Raw genomic sequence first — 17,253 nt, forward strand, 5'->3', positions numbered from 1 at the left:
CAGAGCGCGTGTGCCCCGCCCACCCGTGACGTAGCCCCACAGCTGTCTGCTCTGCGCCAGTGGGTTATCAACACTACTTTGAGACTAAATAAATCTGGTGTTTATTCTACAGCGTGCGCAGAACAGATATATATATATATATAAGTCTTATGTCCATCGCGCTCTTATTTCCTGGTTTTTCGGTATCTGATAGAACTTCTCTCCGTTTATTGTCCCGGTTGCTGCATCAACTGCCACATAAACCTTCACCATTGTGATAATAGTAAAGAGTGCGATATCAATGACGTTTGGGCCTCTTTGAGCCGTGTTTCCTCGTAAATCGAAGCAGAAAAACTCCGGGGCTTGTAGGGAGACAGCAGCGCGGAGCCGGGGGGAAGGGGGCGGGAGGCGGGTGGAGAGAGGGGAGGGGCAGGGTGAGGGGGGATGATGACGCGTGCTTGCCCTTATGACGCGGTCCTGTGAACACCCCCCATCAGTTTGGAGATTGGAGGAAAGGAGATAGTCTGTACTATAGCTAAACACTGCGGGAATCAATCAAAAAAACACTCTGGACATATATGAAGCACAAATAGCAATGTAAGAAGGTTAAAAGCTCTGAAAAGTCGATTTTACATGTTATGGCACCTTTAATGCTGACGGCGCAAAATGAATATCTTAAAAACGCAGAGTTTTGAGACATTCATCAAAAGTGACAGTTGCACAACCTTTATTTACTAAAACAAAGTCAGGTCATATGTCACATTATAACTCTTGTGTCTCAATGAAATGGCTTTTGGCCCAGTTTGGTTGCTAGGTAACGGTGGAAGTACCTCTGTCATCGGCTCCAATCAGGAACATGATGCACATTATCACCGTGTGTGTGTGTGTGTTGTGTTGTGTTGTGTGGTGTGTGTGTGTGTGTGTGTTGTGTTGTGTTGTGTTGTGTTGTGTGGGTGTGTGTGTGAGTGTGTGTGTGTGTGTGTTGTGTGGTGTGGTGTGTGTGTGTGTGTGTTGTGGTGTGTGTGTGTGTGTGTGTGTTGTGTTGTGTGGTGTGTGTGTGTGTGTGTGTGTTGTGTTGTGTTGTGTGGTGTGTGTGTGTGTGTGTGTTGTGTTGTGTGGTGTGTGTGTGTGTGTGTGTGTTGTGTTGTGTGGTGTGTGTGTGTGTTGTGTTGTGTGGTGTGGTTGTGTTGTGTGGTGTGTGTGTGTGTTGTGTGGTGTGTGTGTGTGTGTGTTGTGTTGTGTGGTGTGTGTGTGTGTTGTGTTGTGTGGTGTGTGTGTGTGTGTGTGTGTTGTGTTGTGTGGTGTGTGTGTGTGTGTGTGTGTGTGTTGTGTTGTGTGTGTGTGTGTTGTGTTGTGTGGTGTGTGTGTGTGTGTGTTGTGTTGTGTGGTGTGTGTGTGTGTTGTGTTGTGTTGTGTGGTGTGTGTGTGTGTGTGTTGTGTTGTGTGGTGTGTGTGTGTTGTGTTGTGTGGTGTGTGTGTGTGTGTGTGTGTTGTGTTGTGTGGTGTGTGTGTGTTGTGTTGTGTGGTGTGTGTGTGTGTGTTGTGTTGTGTGGTGTGTGTGTGTTGTGTTGTGTGGTGTGTGTGTGTGTGTGTGTTGTGTTGTGTGGTGTGTGTGTGTGTGTGTGTGTGTTGTGTTGTGTGGTGTGTGTGTGTGTGTGTGTTGTGTTGTGTTGTGTGTGTGTGTGTTGTGTTGTGTGGTGTGTGTGTGTGTGTGTTGTGTTGTGTGGTGTGTGTGTGTGTTGTGTTGTGTGGTGTGTGTGTGTGTTGTGTTGTGTGGTGTGTGTGTGTGTTGTGTTGTGTTGTGTGGTGTGTGTGTGTTGTGTTGTGTGGTGTGTGTGTGTGTGTGTGTTGTGTTGTGTGGTGTGTGTGTGTGTGTGTGTGTGTTGCAGGTGTTGTCAGAGACCTCGTCCTCTAAAGGAGGCAGTTATCGTCTCTTCTCTTTGTGCTCTCGTCAGTCTCCAGAGATGAAACAGAGCGGCCTCGGTGAGTCCCACACTAAACCCCGCCCTCATAATAAACCCCGCCCTCATAATAAACCCCGCCCTCATAATAAACCCCGCCCGCCCTCATAATAAACCCCGCCCGCCCTCATAATAAACCCCGCCCTCATAATAAACCCCGCCCGCCCTCATAATAAACCCCGCCCTCATAATAAACCCCGCCCGCCCTCATAATAAACACCGCCCTCATAATAAACCCCGCCCTCATAATAAACCCCGCCCTCATAATAAACACCGCCCCCATGGTTAACACACCCAGCTGTGGACCAATCACGGAGAGGAAGGGACTCTGTTCTGATTGGACCAGCTCTTTGCTTATCTCAGTTTGAAACTGTCACTGGGTTTTAGCCACACGCTCAAAACGTTTAGTCCCGGTTTAGTCCCGGTTTAGACCCGGTTTAGTCCCGGTTTAGTCCCGGTTTAGACCCGTCTTAGACCTGGTTTAGTCCCGGTTTAGTCCCGGTTTAGTCCCGGTTTAGACCCGGTTTAGACCCGGTTTAGTCCCGGTTTAGTCCCGGTTTAGACCCGTCTTAGACCTGGTTTAGTCCCGGTTTAGTCCCGGTTTAGTCCCGGTTTAGACCCGGTTTAGTCCCGGTTTAGACCCGGTTTAGTCCCGGTTTAGTCCCGGTTTAGTCCCGGTTTAGACCCGGTTTAGTCCCGGTTTAGTCCCGGTTTAGACCCGGTTTAGACCCGGTTTAGTCCCGGTTTAGACCCGTCTTAGACCCGGTTTAGTCCCTGTTCAGTCCCGGTTTAGTCCCGGTTTAGACCCGGTTTAGTCCCGGTTCAGTCTCGGTTTAGACCCGGTTTAGTCCCGGTTCAGTCTCGGTTTAGTCCCGGTTTAGTCCCGGTTTAGACCCGGTTTAGTCCCGGTTCAGTCTCGGTTTAGACCCGGTTTAGTCCCGGTTCAGTCTCGGTTTAGACCCGGTTTAGTCCCGGTTCAGTCTCGGTTTAGACCCGGTTTAGTCCCGGTTCAGTCTCGGTTTAGTCCCGGTTCAGTCCCGGTTTAGACCCGGTTTAGTCCCGGTTCAGTCTCGGTTTAGTCCCGGTTTAGACCCGGTTTAGTCCCGGTTCAGTCTCGGTTTAGACCCGGTTTAGTCCCGGTTTAGACCCGGTTTAGTCCCGGTTCAGTCTCGGTTTAGACCCGGTTTAGTCCCGGTTCAGTCTCGGTTTAGACCCGGTTTAGTCCCGGTTCAGTCTCGGTTTAGACCCGGTTTAGTCCCGGTTCAGTCTCGGTTTAGTCCCGGTTTAGACCCGGTTTAGTCCCGGTTTAGACCCGGTTTAGACCCGGTTTAGTCCCGGTTTAGACCCGTCTTAGACCCGGTTTAGTCCCTGTTCAGTCCCGGTTTAGTCCCGGTTTAGACCCGGTTTAGTCCCGGTTCAGTCTCGGTTTAGACCCGGTTTAGTCCCGGTTCAGTCTCGGTTTAGTCCCGGTTTAGTCCCGGTTTAGACCCGGTTTAGTCCCGGTTCAGTCTCGGTTTAGACCCGGTTTAGTCCCGGTTCAGTCTCGGTTTAGTCCCGGTTCAGTCTCGGTTTAGACCCGGTTTAGTCCCGGTTCAGTCTCGGTTTAGTCCCGGTTTAGACCCGGTTTAGTCCCGGTTCAGTCTCGGTTTAGACCCGGTTTAGTCCCGGTTTAGACCCGGTTTAGTCCCGGTTCAGTCTCGGTTTAGACCCGGTTTAGTCCCGGTTCAGTCTCGGTTTAGACCCGGTTTAGTCCCGGTTCAGTCTCGGTTTAGACCCGGTTTAGTCCCGGTTCAGTCTCGGTTTAGTCCCGGTTTAGACCCGGTTTAGTCCCGGTTCAGTCTCGGTTTAGACCCGGTTTAGTCCCGGTTTAGACCCGGTTTAGTCCCGGTTCAGTCTCGGTTTAGACCCGGTTTAGTCCCGGTTCAGTCTCGGTTTAGTCCGGGTTTAGACCTGCTTTTGACTTAAACCCAGTGAACAGCACTGACTGCATGCTCTGCCTCCTTTCCTCTCCTCCCCGTCTCCTCCCTCCCGTCTCCTCACCTCCCCTCCTTCCTCGTCTCCTCCTTCCTCGTCTCCTCCTTCCTCGTCTCCTCCCTCCTCGTCTCCTCCCCTCTCCTCCCTCCTCGTCTCCTCCCTCCTCGTCTCCTCCCTCCCCTGTCCTCCCCTCTCCTCCTTCCTCGTCTCCTCCCTCCTCGTCTCCTCCCTCCCCTGTCCTCCCCTGTCCTCCCTCCTTGTCTCCTCTCCTCCCTCCTCCTCCCCTCCCTCCCCGTCTTCTCCCTCCTCGTCTCCTCCCCTCTCCTCCCTCCTCCTCCCCTCTCCTCCCTCCTCGTCTCCTCACCCCTCGTCTCTTCCCCTCTCCTCCCCCTCGTCCTCTGTTGCTGCACTCACTAACACAGCGCCCCCTGCAGGCTCTCAGTGTGCAGGACTCTTCAGCACCACTGTCCTCGGAGGCTCCTCTAGCGCCCCCAACCTGCAGGACTACGCACGCGCTCACCGCAAAAAGTACTCTTCCTCCTCGTCCTACAAAGACGGTACGTAAACCTGGACCAGACCTGGACCTGGGCCTGGACCAGGACTAGACCTGGACTAGACCTGGACCATACCTGGACCAGACCTTAAACCTTTGGGGCGTGTCTTTGCTTGTCTTAACATCACTGTGAGATGTGGCTGCACAGCATCTGTACCATTCGAGGATCTTTGTAAAAAGCACAGCAAAAGAAGCTTCTTAAAAGACAACTCTGAGTTTAGACTTTCCACACAGACCTCAGAGTCCTGAAGACTCTGAGGTCTGTGTGGAAAGTACACACACTAAACATGTACTTTTAGAGTCAAAGTATTTAAGCTAAAGATGAAAGTAAACACAGCACTTTTACTTGAGTCATTGTCCCACCACTGACTGGTGCGTGGACATCATGTTGAGACCTTCTTCTTCTTCTTCTTCTTCTTCTTCTTCTTCTTCTTCTTCTTCTTCTTCTTCTTCTTCTTCTTCTTCTTCTTCTTCTTCTTCTCCTTCTCCTCCTCCTTCTTCTTCTTCTTCTTCTTCTTCTTCTTCTTCTTCTTCTTCTTCTTCTTCTTCTTCTTCTTCTTCTTCTTCTTCTTCTTCTTCTTCTTCTTCTTCTTCTTCTTCTCCTCCTCCTCCTCCTCCTCCTCCTCCTCCTCCTCCTCCTCCTCCTCCTCCTCCTCCTCCTCCTCCTCCTCCTCTCGTGAGTCTCATCTCATGTGGCGCCCCCAAGTGGCATCTTTATAAATCTGCTTTGTTTACTCTGGACTTTATTGATTGATTTCGTTTTGAACTAAAGTCCTGAAGACGAGACACTGCGTCCCGTGTAAGACATTTAGGACATAAATGTGAAACACTTGAAAGAGACAAAACTGACCAAGTGTCTTAAAGTAAACCAGGAAGTGCCCCTCCCACTGGCCGAGGGCTGCAGCTGATTGGTTGGTAACTCAGACCTGTGTTTCTTGCAGAGTTGTTGTCAATGCCGGCAGTAAAGCGATTTTCTGTGTCCTTTGCAAAGTTTCCGACCAATGGTACGTCTCAACAGTTTCTCTCCTCTGCATGAACTCAGCCTGTGTCCAACATGTGTCCAACATGTGTCCAACATGTGTCCAACATGCCTCCAACATGTCCAACATGTGTCCAACATGCCTCCAACATGTGTCCAACATGTGTCCAACATGCCTCCAACATGTCCAACATGTGTCCAACTGCCTCCAACATGTGTCCAACATGCCTCCAACATGTGTCCAACATGTGTTCAACATGTCCAACATGCCTGCAACATGTGTCCAACATGTGTCCAACATGCCTCCAACATGTGTCCAACATGCCTCCAACATGTGTCCAACATGTGTTCAACATGTCCAACATGCCTGCAACATGTGTCCAACATGTGTCCAACATGCCTCCAACATGTGTCCAACATGCCTCCAACATGTCCAACATGTGTCCAACATGTGTCCAACATGCCTCCAACATGTCCAACATGTGTCCAACTGCCTCCAACATGTGTCCAACATGCCTCCAACATGTGTCCAACATGTGTTCAACATGTCCAACATGCCTGCAACATGTGTCCAACATGTGTCCAACATGCCTCCAACATGTGTCCAACATGCCTCCAACATGTGTCCAACATGTGTTCAACATGTCCAACATGCCTGCAACATGTGTCCAACATGTGTCCAACATGCCTCCAACATGTGTCCAACATGCCTCCAACATGTCCAACATGTGTCCAACATGTGTCCAACATGCCTCCAACATGTCCAACATGTGTCCAACTGCCTCCAACATGTGTCCAACATGCCTCCAACATGTGTCCAACATGTGTTCAACATGTCCAACATGCCTGCAACATGTGTCCAACATGTGTCCAACATGCCTCCAACATGTGTCCAACATGCATCCAACATGTGTCCAACATGTGTTCAACATGTCCAACATGCCTGCAACATGTGTCCAACATGCCTCCAACAAGTCCAACATGTGTCCAACATGTGTTCAACATGTCCAACATGCCTGCAACATGTGTCCAACATGTGTCCAACATGCCTCCAACATGTGTCCAACTGCCTCCAACATGTGTCCAACATGTCTCCAACATGTGTCCAACATGCCTCCAACATGTGTCCAACATGTGTTCAACATGTCCAACATGCCTGCAACATGTGTCCAACATGTGTCCAACATGCCTCCAACATGTGTCCAACATGTCCAACATGTGTCCAACTGCCTCCAACATGTGTCCAACATGCCTCCAACATGTGTCCAACATGTGTTCAACATGTCCAACATGCCTGCAACATGTGTCCAACATGTGTCCAACATGCCTCCAACATGTGTCCAACATGCCTCCAACATGCCTCCAACAAGTCCAACATGTGTTCAACATGTGTCCAACATGTGTCCAACATGCCTCCAACATGTGTCCAACATGCCTCCAACATGCATCTAACATGTGTCCAACATGTGTCCAACATGCCTCCAACATGTGTCCAACATGCCTCCAACATGCCTCCAACAAGTCCAACATGTGTTCAACATGTGTCCAACATGCCTCCAACATGTGTCCAACATGTGTCCAACATGTGTCCAACATGCCTCCAACATGCCTCCAACAAGTCCAACATGTGTTCAACATGTGTCCAACATGCCTCCAACATGTGTCCAACATGTGTTCAACATGTCCAACATGCCTGCAACATGTGTCCAACATGTGTCCAACATGCCTCCAACATGTGTCCAACATGCCTCCAACATGCCTCCAACAAGTCCAACATGCCTCCAACAAGTCCAACATGTGTCCAACATGTGTTCAACATGTGTCCAACATGTGTCCAACATGTGTCCAACATGCCTCAAACATGTGTTCAACATGCATCCAACATGTGTTCAACATGCATCCAACATGCCTCCAACATGTGTCCAACATGTCCAACATGTGTCCAACATGTCCAACATGCCTCCAACATGTGTCCAACATGCCTCCAACATGTTTCCAACATGCCTCCAACATGTGTCCAACATGTGTTCAACATGTCCAACATGCCTCCAACATGTGTCCAACATGCGTCCAACATGCGTCCAACATGTGTCCAACATGTGTCCAACATGTGTCCAACATGTCTCAAACATGTCCAACATGTTTCCAACATGCCTCCAACATGTGTCCAACATGTCTCAAACATGTCTCAAACATGTTTCCAACATGTTTCCAACATGTGTCCAACATGTGTCCAACATGTCCAACATGTGTCCAACATGCCACCAACATGTCTCAAACATGTCCAACATGTGTCCAACATGTCCAACATGTGTCCAACATGTCACACACAAACATGTCAAACGTGGCCATTTGGGGTTTGATTTGTCATCGTTTGAGTTGTTTTGGTCTCTAACATTCTCTCATCACCCGTGGGTCTCGCTCAGTGGTCTTGCTCGGTGGTCTCTCTCGGTGGTCTCGCTTGGTGGTCTCACTCGGGGGTCTCTCTCGGTGGTCTCTCTCGGTGGTCTCTCTCGGTGGTCTCACTCGGGGGTCTCACTCGGGGGTCTCTCTCGGTGGTCTCTCTCGGTGGTCTCTCTCGGTGGTCTCACTCGGGGGTCTCACTCGGGGGTCTCTCTCGGTGGTCTCTCTCGGTGGTCTCTCTCGGTGGTCTCACTCGGGGGTCTCACTCGGGGGTCTCTCTCGGTGGTCTCTCTCGGTGGTCTCACTCGGTGGTCTCACTCGGGGGTCTCTCTCGGTGGTCTCACTCGGGGTCTCGCTCGGGGGTCTCACTCGGGGGTCTCTCTCGGTGGTCTCTCTCGGTGGTCTCTCTCGGTGGTCTCACTCGGGGGTCTCTCTCGGTGGTCTCTCTCGGTGGTCTCTCTCGGTGGTCTCACTCGGGGGTCTCACTCGGGGGTCTCTCTCGGTGGTCTCTCTCGGTGGTCTCACTCGGTGGTCTCACTCGGGGGTCTCTCTCGGTGGTCTCACTCGGGGTCTCGCTCGGGGGTCTCACTCGGGGGTCTCGCTCGGGGGTCTCGCTCAGTGGTCTCGCTCGGGGGTCTCGCTCGGGGGTCTCGCTCGGGGGTCTCGCTCGGTGGTCTCGCTCGGGGGTCTCTCAAGGGTCTCATGTTTTTAAATATGTGCTTTAAGATCTGCTCACCTGATTAGTCTGTGCTGTTCTCTGATTGGTGGATTCTGGTTCTCATTGATTTGGTGGTAAATGTGCTGCATCTAAAATATTACACTTTATTGTGGGATTTTTTGTGTTCATTGTGTGATCCTGCCCTGGACCACAGGACCACCAGACCACCGGACCACAGGACCACAAGACCACCGGACCACAGGACCACCGGACCACCAGACCACAGGACCACCAGACCACAGGACCACCAGACCACCGGACCACAGGACCACAAGACCACCGGACCACCAGACCACAGGACCACCAGACCACAGGACCACCAGACCACAGGACCACCAGACCACAGGACCACCAGACCACAGGACCACCAGACCACACAGTTGCCTCTTTAACTCCTCTTAAGACCTTCTTTAAACAGGAGGGCCAAGGCTCAATCTTCCTGTTGTTTATAAGAGTATTTTGAATCTCTGGAGCGGGCGACGCCCACTTCATTCTGACGTCATCAGGTCCTCAGGGAGGAGAGAGAGAGAGACACGGGGACAATAGGAGACTAACAGCCCATTAAAGGACTGAGAGGAAACAAAGAGGTGTAAGTTTCAGTTGAAACAAACAAAACTATCAGGAGGGCCCGCCCAGTGGGCGGGGCTTACCACAGAATAGGATAAATATCTGAGTTCGCAGTCTAAATTCTCAGATTGACAATGACTCTTGGATGAGTCCAGATGAAACAACTGAACCTTTTTCTACAATGGACCCCTCCTGGACTAATGAGGAATTACACCCACATGTTTGTGTGACGTTTGTGTGACGCTTGTGTGACGTTTGTGTGACGCTTGTGTGACGTTTGTGTGACGTTTGTGTGACGCTCGTGTGACGCTCGTGTGACGTTTGTGTGATGCTTGTGTGACGTTTGTGTGACGTTTGTGTGACGTTTGTGTGACGCTTGTGTGACGTTTGTGTGACGCTTGTGTGACGCTTGTGTGACGTTTGTGTGACGTTTGTGTGATGCTTGTGTGACGCTTGTGTGACGTTTGTGTGACGTTTGTGTGACGCTTGTGTGACGTTTGTGTGACGCTTGTGTGACGCTTGTGTGACGTTTGTGTGACGTTTGTGTGACGCTCGTGTGATGTTAGTGTGATGCTTGTGTGACGTTTGTGTGATGCTTGTGTGACGTTTGTGTGACGTTTGTGTGACGCTTGTGTGACGTTTGTGTGACGTTTGTGTGATGCTTGTGTGATGTTTGTGTGACGTTTGTGTGACGCTTGTGTGACGCTTGTGTGACGTTTGTGTGACGTTTGTGTGACGCTTGTGTGACGTTTGTGTGACGTTTGTGTGACGCTTGTGTGACGTTTGTGTGACGTTTGTGTGACGCTTGTGTGACGTTTGTGTGACGCTTGTGTGACGCTTGTGTGACGCTTGTGTGACGTTTGTGTGACGCTTGTGTGACGCTTGTGTGATGTTAGTGTGATGCTTGTGTGACGTTTGTGTGATGCTTGTGTGACGTTTGTGTGACGCTTGTGTGACGTTTGTGTGACGTTTGTGTGACGCTCGTGTGATGCTCGTGTGACGTTTGTGTGATGTTTGTGTGATGCTTGTGTGACGTTTGTGTGACGCTTGTGTGACGTTTGTGTGACGCTTGTGTGACGCTTGTGTGACGTTTGTGTGACGTTTGTGTGACGTTTGTGTGATGCTTGTGTGATGTTTGTGTGACGTTTGTGTGACGCTTGTGTGACGCTTGTGTGACGTTTGTGTGACGTTTGTGTGACGCTTGTGTGACGTTTGTGTGACGTTTGTGTGACGCTTGTGTGACGCTTGTGTGACGCTTGTGTGACGTTTGTGTGACGTTTGTGTGACGCTGGTTTGATGTTTGTGTGACGTTTGTGTGACGTTTGTGTGACGCTTGTGTGACGCTTGTGTGACGTTTGTGTGACGTTTGTGTGACGTTTGTGTGATGTTGGTTTGATGCTTGTGTGATGCTTGTGTGATGTTTGTGTGACGTTTGTGTGACACTTGCGTGACGTTTGTGTGACGTTTGTGTGATGCTTGTGTGATGTTTGTGTGACGTTTGTGTGACGTTTGTGTGACGCTTGTGTGATGCTTGTGTGACGTTTGTGTGACGTTTGTGTGACGTTTGTGTGATGTTTGTGTGACGTTTGTGTGACGTTTGTGTGATGTTTGTGTGATGTTTTTGTGACGTTTGTGTGATGTTTGTGTGATGTTTTTGTGACGTTTGTGTGACGTTTGTGTGACGTTTGTGTGACGTTTGTGTGACGCTTGTGTGACGTTTGTGTGACGTTCGTGTGACGCTTGTGTGACGCTTGTGACGTTTGTGTGACGTTTGTGTGACGCTTGTGTGACGTTTGTGTGACGCTCGTGTGACGCTCGTGTGATGTTGGTTTGATGTTTGTGTGACGTTTGTGTGATGCTTGTGTGACGTTTGTGTGACGTTTGTGTGACGCTTGTGTGACGTTTGTGTGACGCTCGTGTGATGCTCGTGTGACGTTTGTGTGATGTTTGTGTGATGCTTGTGTGACGTTTGTGTGACGTTTGTGTGACGCTTGTGTGACGTTTGTGTGACGCTTGTGTGATGCTTGTGTGACGTTTGTGTGACGTTTGTGTGACCCTTGTGTGACGCTTGTGTGACGTTTGTGTGACGTTTGTGTGATGCTTGTGTGACGTTTGTGTGACGCTTGTGTGATGCTTGTGTGACATTTGTGTGACGTTTGTGTGACGTTTGTGTGATGTTTTTGTGACGTTTGTGTGACATTTGTGTGATGTTTGTGTGATGTTTTTGTGACGTTTGTGTGATGTTTGTGTGATGTTTTTGTGACGTTTGTGTGACGTTTGTGTGACGTTTGTGTGACGTTTGTGTGACGTTTGTGTGACGCTTGTGTGACGTTTGTGTGACGCTTGTGTGACGTTTGTGTGACGTTAGTGTGACGTTTGTGTGACGCTTGTGTGACGTTTGTGTGACGTTCGTGTGACACTTGTGTGACGCTTGTGTGACGCTTGTGTGACGCTTGTGACGTTTGTGTGACGTTTGTGTGACGCTTGTGTGACGTTTGTGTGACGCTTGTGTGACGCTTGTGTGACGCTTGTGTGACATTTGTGTGACGTTTGTGTGACGTTTGTGTGATGTTTTTGTGACGTTTGTGTGACGTTTGTGTGATGTTTGTGTGATGTTTTTGTGACGCTTGTGTGATGTTTGTGTGATGTTTTTGTGACGTTTGTGTGACATTTGTGTGACGTTAGTGTGACGTTTGTGTGACGTTCGTGTGACGCTTGTGTGACGCTTGTGTGACGTTTGTGTGACGCTTGTGTGACGTTTGTGTGACGTTCGTGTGACGCTTGTGTGACGCTTGTGTGACGCTTGTGTGACGCTTGTGTGACGCTTGTGACGTTTGTGTGACGTTTGTGTGACGCTTGTGTGACGTTTGTGTGACGCTCGTGTGACGCTCGTGTGATGTTGGTTTGATGTTTGTGTGACGTTTGTGTGATGCTTGTGTGACGTTTGTGTGACGCTTGTGTGACGTTTGTGTGACGCTCGTGTGATGCTCGTGTGACGTTTGTGTGATGTTTGTGTGATGCTTGTGTGACGTTTGTGTGACGTTTGTGTGACGCTTGTGTGACGTTTGTGTGACGCTTGTGTGATGCTTGTGTGACGTTTGTGTGACCCTTGTGTGACGCTTGTGTGACGTTTGTGTGACGTTTGTGTGATGCTTGTGTGACGTTTGTGTGACGCTTGTGTGATGCTTGTGTGACATTTGTGTGACGTTTGTGTGACGTTTGTGTGATGTTTTTGTGACGTTTGTGTGACGTTTGTGTGATGTTTGTGTGATGTTTTTGTGACGTTTGTGTGATGTTTGTGTGATGTTTTTGTGACGTTTGTGTGACGTTTGTGTGACGTTTGTGTGACGTTTGTGTGACGTTTGTGTGACGCTTGTGTGACGTTTGTGTGACGCTTGTGTGACGTTTGTGTGACGTTAGTGTGACGTTTGTGTGACGCTTGTGTGACGTTTGTGTGACGTTCGTGTGACGCTTGTGTGACGCTTGTGTGACGCTTGTGACGTTTGTGTGACGTTTGTGTGACGCTTGTGTGACGTTTGTGTGACGCTCGTGTGATGCTCGTGTGACGTTTGTGTGATGTTTGTGTGATGCTTGTGTGACGTTTGTGTGACGTTTGTGTGACGCTTGTGTGACGTTTGTGTGACGCTTGTGTGATGCTTGTGTGACGTTTGTGTGACGCTTGTGTGACGTTTGTGTGACGTTTGTGTGATGCTTGTGTGACGTTTGTGTGACGCTTGTGTGACGCTTGTGTGATGTTTGTGTGACGTTTGTGTGACGCTTGTGTGACGTTTGTGTGACGTTTGTGTGACGCTTGTGTGACGCTTGTGTGACGTTTGTGTGACGTTTGTGTGACGTTTGTGTGATGTTTGTGTGACGCTTGTGTGACGCTTGTGTGACGCTTGTGTGACGTTTGTGTGACGTTTGTGTGACGCTTGTGTGACGCTTGTGTGACGCTTGTGTGACGTTTGTGTGACGTTTGTGTGACGTTTGTGTGATGTTGGTTTGATGTTTGTGTGATGCTTGTGTGATGTTTGTGTGACGTTTGTGTGACACTTGCGTGACGTTTGTGTGACGCTTGTGTGACGTTTGTGTGACGTTTGTGTGACGTTTGTGTGACGCTTGTGTGACGTTTGTGTGACGTTAGTGTGACGTTTGTGTGACGCTTGTGTGACGTTTGTGTGACGTTTGTGTGACGCTTGTGTGACGCTTGTGTGACGCTTGTGTGACGTTTGTGTGACGTTTGTGTGACGCTTGTGTGACGTTTGTGTGACGCTTGTGTGATGTTGGTTTGATGTTTGTGTGATGTTTGTGTGACGTTTGTGATACGCTTATGTGACACTTGCGTGACGTTTGTGTGACGCTTGTGTGATGTTTGTGTGACGTTTGTGATACGCTTATGTGACACTTGCGTGACGTTTGTGTGATGCTTGTGTGACGCTTGTGTGACGCTTGTGTGACGTTTGTGTGACGTTTGTGTGACGTTTGTGTGACGTTTGTGTGACGTTTGTGTGACGTTTGTGTGACGCTTGTGTGACGTTTGTGTGACGTTTGTGTGACGTTTGTGTGACGTTTGTGTGACGCTTGTGTGACGCTTTTGTGACGCTTGTGTGACGTTTGTGTGACGTTTGTGTGACGTTTGTGTGACGTTTGTGTGACGTTTGTGTGACGCTTGTGTGACGTTTGTGTGACGTTAGTGTGACGTTTGTGTGACGCTTGTGTGACACTTGCGTGACGTTTGTGTGACGCTTGTGTGATGTTTGTGTGACGTTTGTGATACGCTTATGTGACACTTGCGTGACGTTTGTGTGATGCTTGTGTGACACTTGCGTGACGTTTGTGTAATGCTTGTGTGACGCTTGTGTGACGTTTGTGTGACGTTTGTGTGATGTTTGTGTGACGTTTGTGTGACGTTTGTGTGACGTTTGTGTGACGCTTGTGTGACGTTTGTGTGACGTTTGTGTGACGTTTGTGTGACGTTTGTGTGACGCTTGTGTGACGCTTTTGTGACGCTTGTGTGACGTTTGTGTGACGCTTGTGTGACGCTTGTGTGACGCTTGTGTGACGCTTGTGTGACGTTTGTGTGACGTTTGTGTGACGCTTGTGTGACGCTTGTGTGACGCTTGTGTGACGTTTGTGTGACGTATGTGTGACGTTTGTGTGATGTTGGTTTGATGTTTGTGTGATGCTTGTGTGATGTTTGTGTGACGTTTGTGTGACACTTGCGTGACGTTTGTGTGATGCTTGTGTGATGTTTGTGTGACGTTTGTGTGACGTTTGTGTGACGTTTGTGTGACGCTTGTGTGACGTTTGTGTGACGTATGTGTGACGTTTGTGTGATGTTGGTTTGATGTTTGTGTGATGCTTGTGTGATGTTTGTGTGACGTTTGTGTGACACTTGCGTGACGTTTGTGTGATGCTTGTGTGATGTTTGTGTGACGTTTGTGTGACGTTTGTGTGACGTTTGTGTGACGCTTGTGTGACGTTTGTGCGACGTTTGTGTGACGTTTGTGTGATGCTTGTGTGACGTTTGTGTGACAATTGTATGATGCTTGTGTGACGTTTGTGTGACGTTTGTGTGACGTTTGTGTGATGCTTGTGTGACGTTTGTGTGACGTTTGTGTGACGCTTGTGTGATGTTTGTGTGACGTTTGTGTGACGTTTGTGTGACGTTTGTGTGATGTTTGTATGATGTTTTTGTGACGTTTGTGTGATGTTTGTGTGATGTTTGTGTGATGTTTTTGTGACGTTTGTGTGATGTTTGTGTGATGTTTTTGTGACGTTTGTGTGACGTTTGTGTGACGTTTGTGTGACGTTTGTGTGACGTTTGTGTGACGCTTGTGTGACGTTTGTGTGACGTTAGTGTGACGTTTGTGTGACACTTGTGTGACGTTTGTGTGACGTTTGTGTGACGTTTGTGTGACGCTTGTGTGACGCTTGTGTGACGCTTGTGTGACGTTTGTGTGACGTTTGTGTGACGCTTGTGTGACGTTTGTGTGACGCTTGTGTGATGTTGGTTTGATGTTTGTGTGATGTTTGTGTGACGCTTGTGTGACACTTGCGTGACGTTTGTGTGACGCTTGTGTGATGTTTGTTTGACGTTTGTGATACGCTTACGTGACACTTGCGTGACGTTTGTGTGATGGTTGTGTGACACTTGCGTGACGTTTGTGTAATGCTTGTGTGATGCTTGTGTGACGCTTGTGTGACGTTTGTGTGACGTTTGTGTGACGTTTGTGTGACGTTTGTGTGACGTTTGTGTGACGTTTGTGTGACGCTTGTGTGACGTTTGTGTGACGTTTGTGTGACGTTTGTGTGACGTTTGTGTGACGCTTGTGTGACGCTTTTGTGACGCTTGTGTGACGTTTGTGTGACGTTTGTGTGACGTTTGTGTGACGCTTGTGTGACGCTTGTGTGACGTTAGTGTGACGTTTGTGTGACGCTTGTGTGACGTTTGTGTGACGTTAGTGTGACGTTTGTGTGACGCTTGTGTGACGTTTGTGTGACGTTTGTGTGACGCTTGTGTGACGCTTGTGTGACGCTTGTGTGACGCTTGTGTGACGTTTGTGTGACGTTTGTGTGACGTTTGTGTGACGTTTGTGTGACGCTTGTGTGACGTTTGTGCGACGTTTGTGTGACGTTTGTGTGATGCTTGTGTGACGTTTGTGTGACGTTTGTATGATGCTTGTGTGACGTTTGTGTGACGTTTGTGTGACGTTTGTGTGATGCTTGTGTGACGTTTGTGTGACGTTTGTGTGACGCTTGTGTGACGTTTGTGTGACGTTTGTGTGACGTTTGTGTGACGTTTGTGTGATGTTTGTGTGATGTTTTTGTGACGTTTGTGTGATGTTTGTGTGATGTTTGTGTGACGTTTTTGTGACCTTTGTGTGATGTTTGTGTGATGTTTTTGTGACGTTTGTGTGACGTTTGTGTGACGTTTGTGTGACGTTTGTGTGACGTTTGTGTGACGTTTGTGTGACGCTTGTGTGACGTTTGTGTGACGTTAGTGTGACGTTAGTGTGACGTTTGTGTGACGCTTGTGTGACGTTTGTGTGACGCTTGTGTGACGCTTGTGTGACGCTTGTGTGACGTTTGTGTGACGTTTGTGTGACGCTTGTGTGACGTTTGTGTGACGCTTGTGTGATGTTGGTTTGATGTTTGTGTGACGCTTGTGTGACACTTGCGTGACGTTTGTGTGACGCTTGTGTGATGTTTGTGTGACGTTTGTGATACGCTTATGTGACACTTGCGTGACGTTTGTGTGATGCTTGTGTGACACTTGCGTGACGTTTGTGTAATGCTTGTGTGACGCTTGTGTGACGCTTGTGTGACGTTTGTGTGACGTTTGTGTGACGTTTGTGTGACGTTTGTGTGACGTTTGTGTGACGTTTGTGTGACGTTTGTGTGACGCTTGTGTGACGTTTGTGTGACGTTTGTGTGACGTTTGTGTGACGTTTGTGTGACGCTTGTGTGACGCTTTTGTGACGCTTGTGTGACGTTTGTGTGACGTTTGTGTGACGTTTGTGTGACGTTTGTGTGACGCTTGTGTGACGTTTGTGTGACGTTAGTGTGACGTTTGTGTGACGCTTGTGTGACGTTTGTGTGACGTTTGTGTGACGCTTGTGTGACGCTTGTGCGACGTTTGTGTGACGCTTGTGTGACGCTTGTGTGACGCTTGTGTGACGTTTGTGTGACGTTTGTGTGACGTTTGTGTGACGCTTGTGTGACGTTTGTGTGACGTTTGTGTGACGTTTGTGTGACGTTTGTGTGACGCTTGTGTGACGTTTGTGCGACGTTTGTGTGACGTTTGTGTGATGCTTGTGTGACGTTTGTGTGACGTTTGTGTGATGCTTGTGTGACGTTTGTGTGACGTTTGTGTGACGCTTGTGTGATGCTTGTGTGACGTTTGTGTGACGTTTGTGTGACGCTTGTGTGATGTTTGTGTGACGTTTGTGTGACGTTTGTGTGACGTTTGTGTGATGTTTGTGTGATGTTTTTGTGACGTTTGTGTGATGTTTGTGTGATGTTTTTGTGACGTTTGTGTGATGTTTTTGTGACGTTTGTGTGACGTTTGTGTGACGTTTGTGTGACGTTTGTGTGACGTTTGTGTGACGTTTGTGTG

At 49.0% G+C, this 17,253-nt stretch overlaps 1 protein-coding gene across 8 annotated transcripts in view; it reads left to right on the top strand.

Moving 5' to 3' along the window:
* The window catches only part of ppip5k1a (diphosphoinositol pentakisphosphate kinase 1a), a 144,333-nt gene that overhangs the window by 50,548 nt on the left and 76,532 nt on the right, over window positions 1-17,253 (top strand). For 2 of the 8 annotated variants that reach the window (XM_072465791.1, XM_072465794.1), the window contains exons 23-25: window positions 1,869-1,962; window positions 4,337-4,471; window positions 5,409-5,471. In XM_072465791.1, the coding sequence (XP_072321892.1) occupies window positions 1,869-1,962; window positions 4,337-4,471; window positions 5,409-5,471 (292 nt within the window). The remainder of the gene's footprint in view (window positions 1-1,868; window positions 1,963-4,336; window positions 4,472-5,408; window positions 5,472-17,253) is intronic. The other 6 variants (XM_072465792.1, XM_072465795.1, XM_072465793.1 and 3 more) reach the window with 4 other exon arrangements.

Source organism: Eucyclogobius newberryi, unplaced genomic scaffold (assembly GCF_026437365.1).
Source record: "Eucyclogobius newberryi isolate DKJ021-1_F unplaced genomic scaffold, fEucNew1.0.hap1 SCAF_5, whole genome shotgun sequence".
Taxonomy (NCBI): Eukaryota; Metazoa; Chordata; class Actinopteri; order Gobiiformes; family Gobiidae; genus Eucyclogobius; species Eucyclogobius newberryi.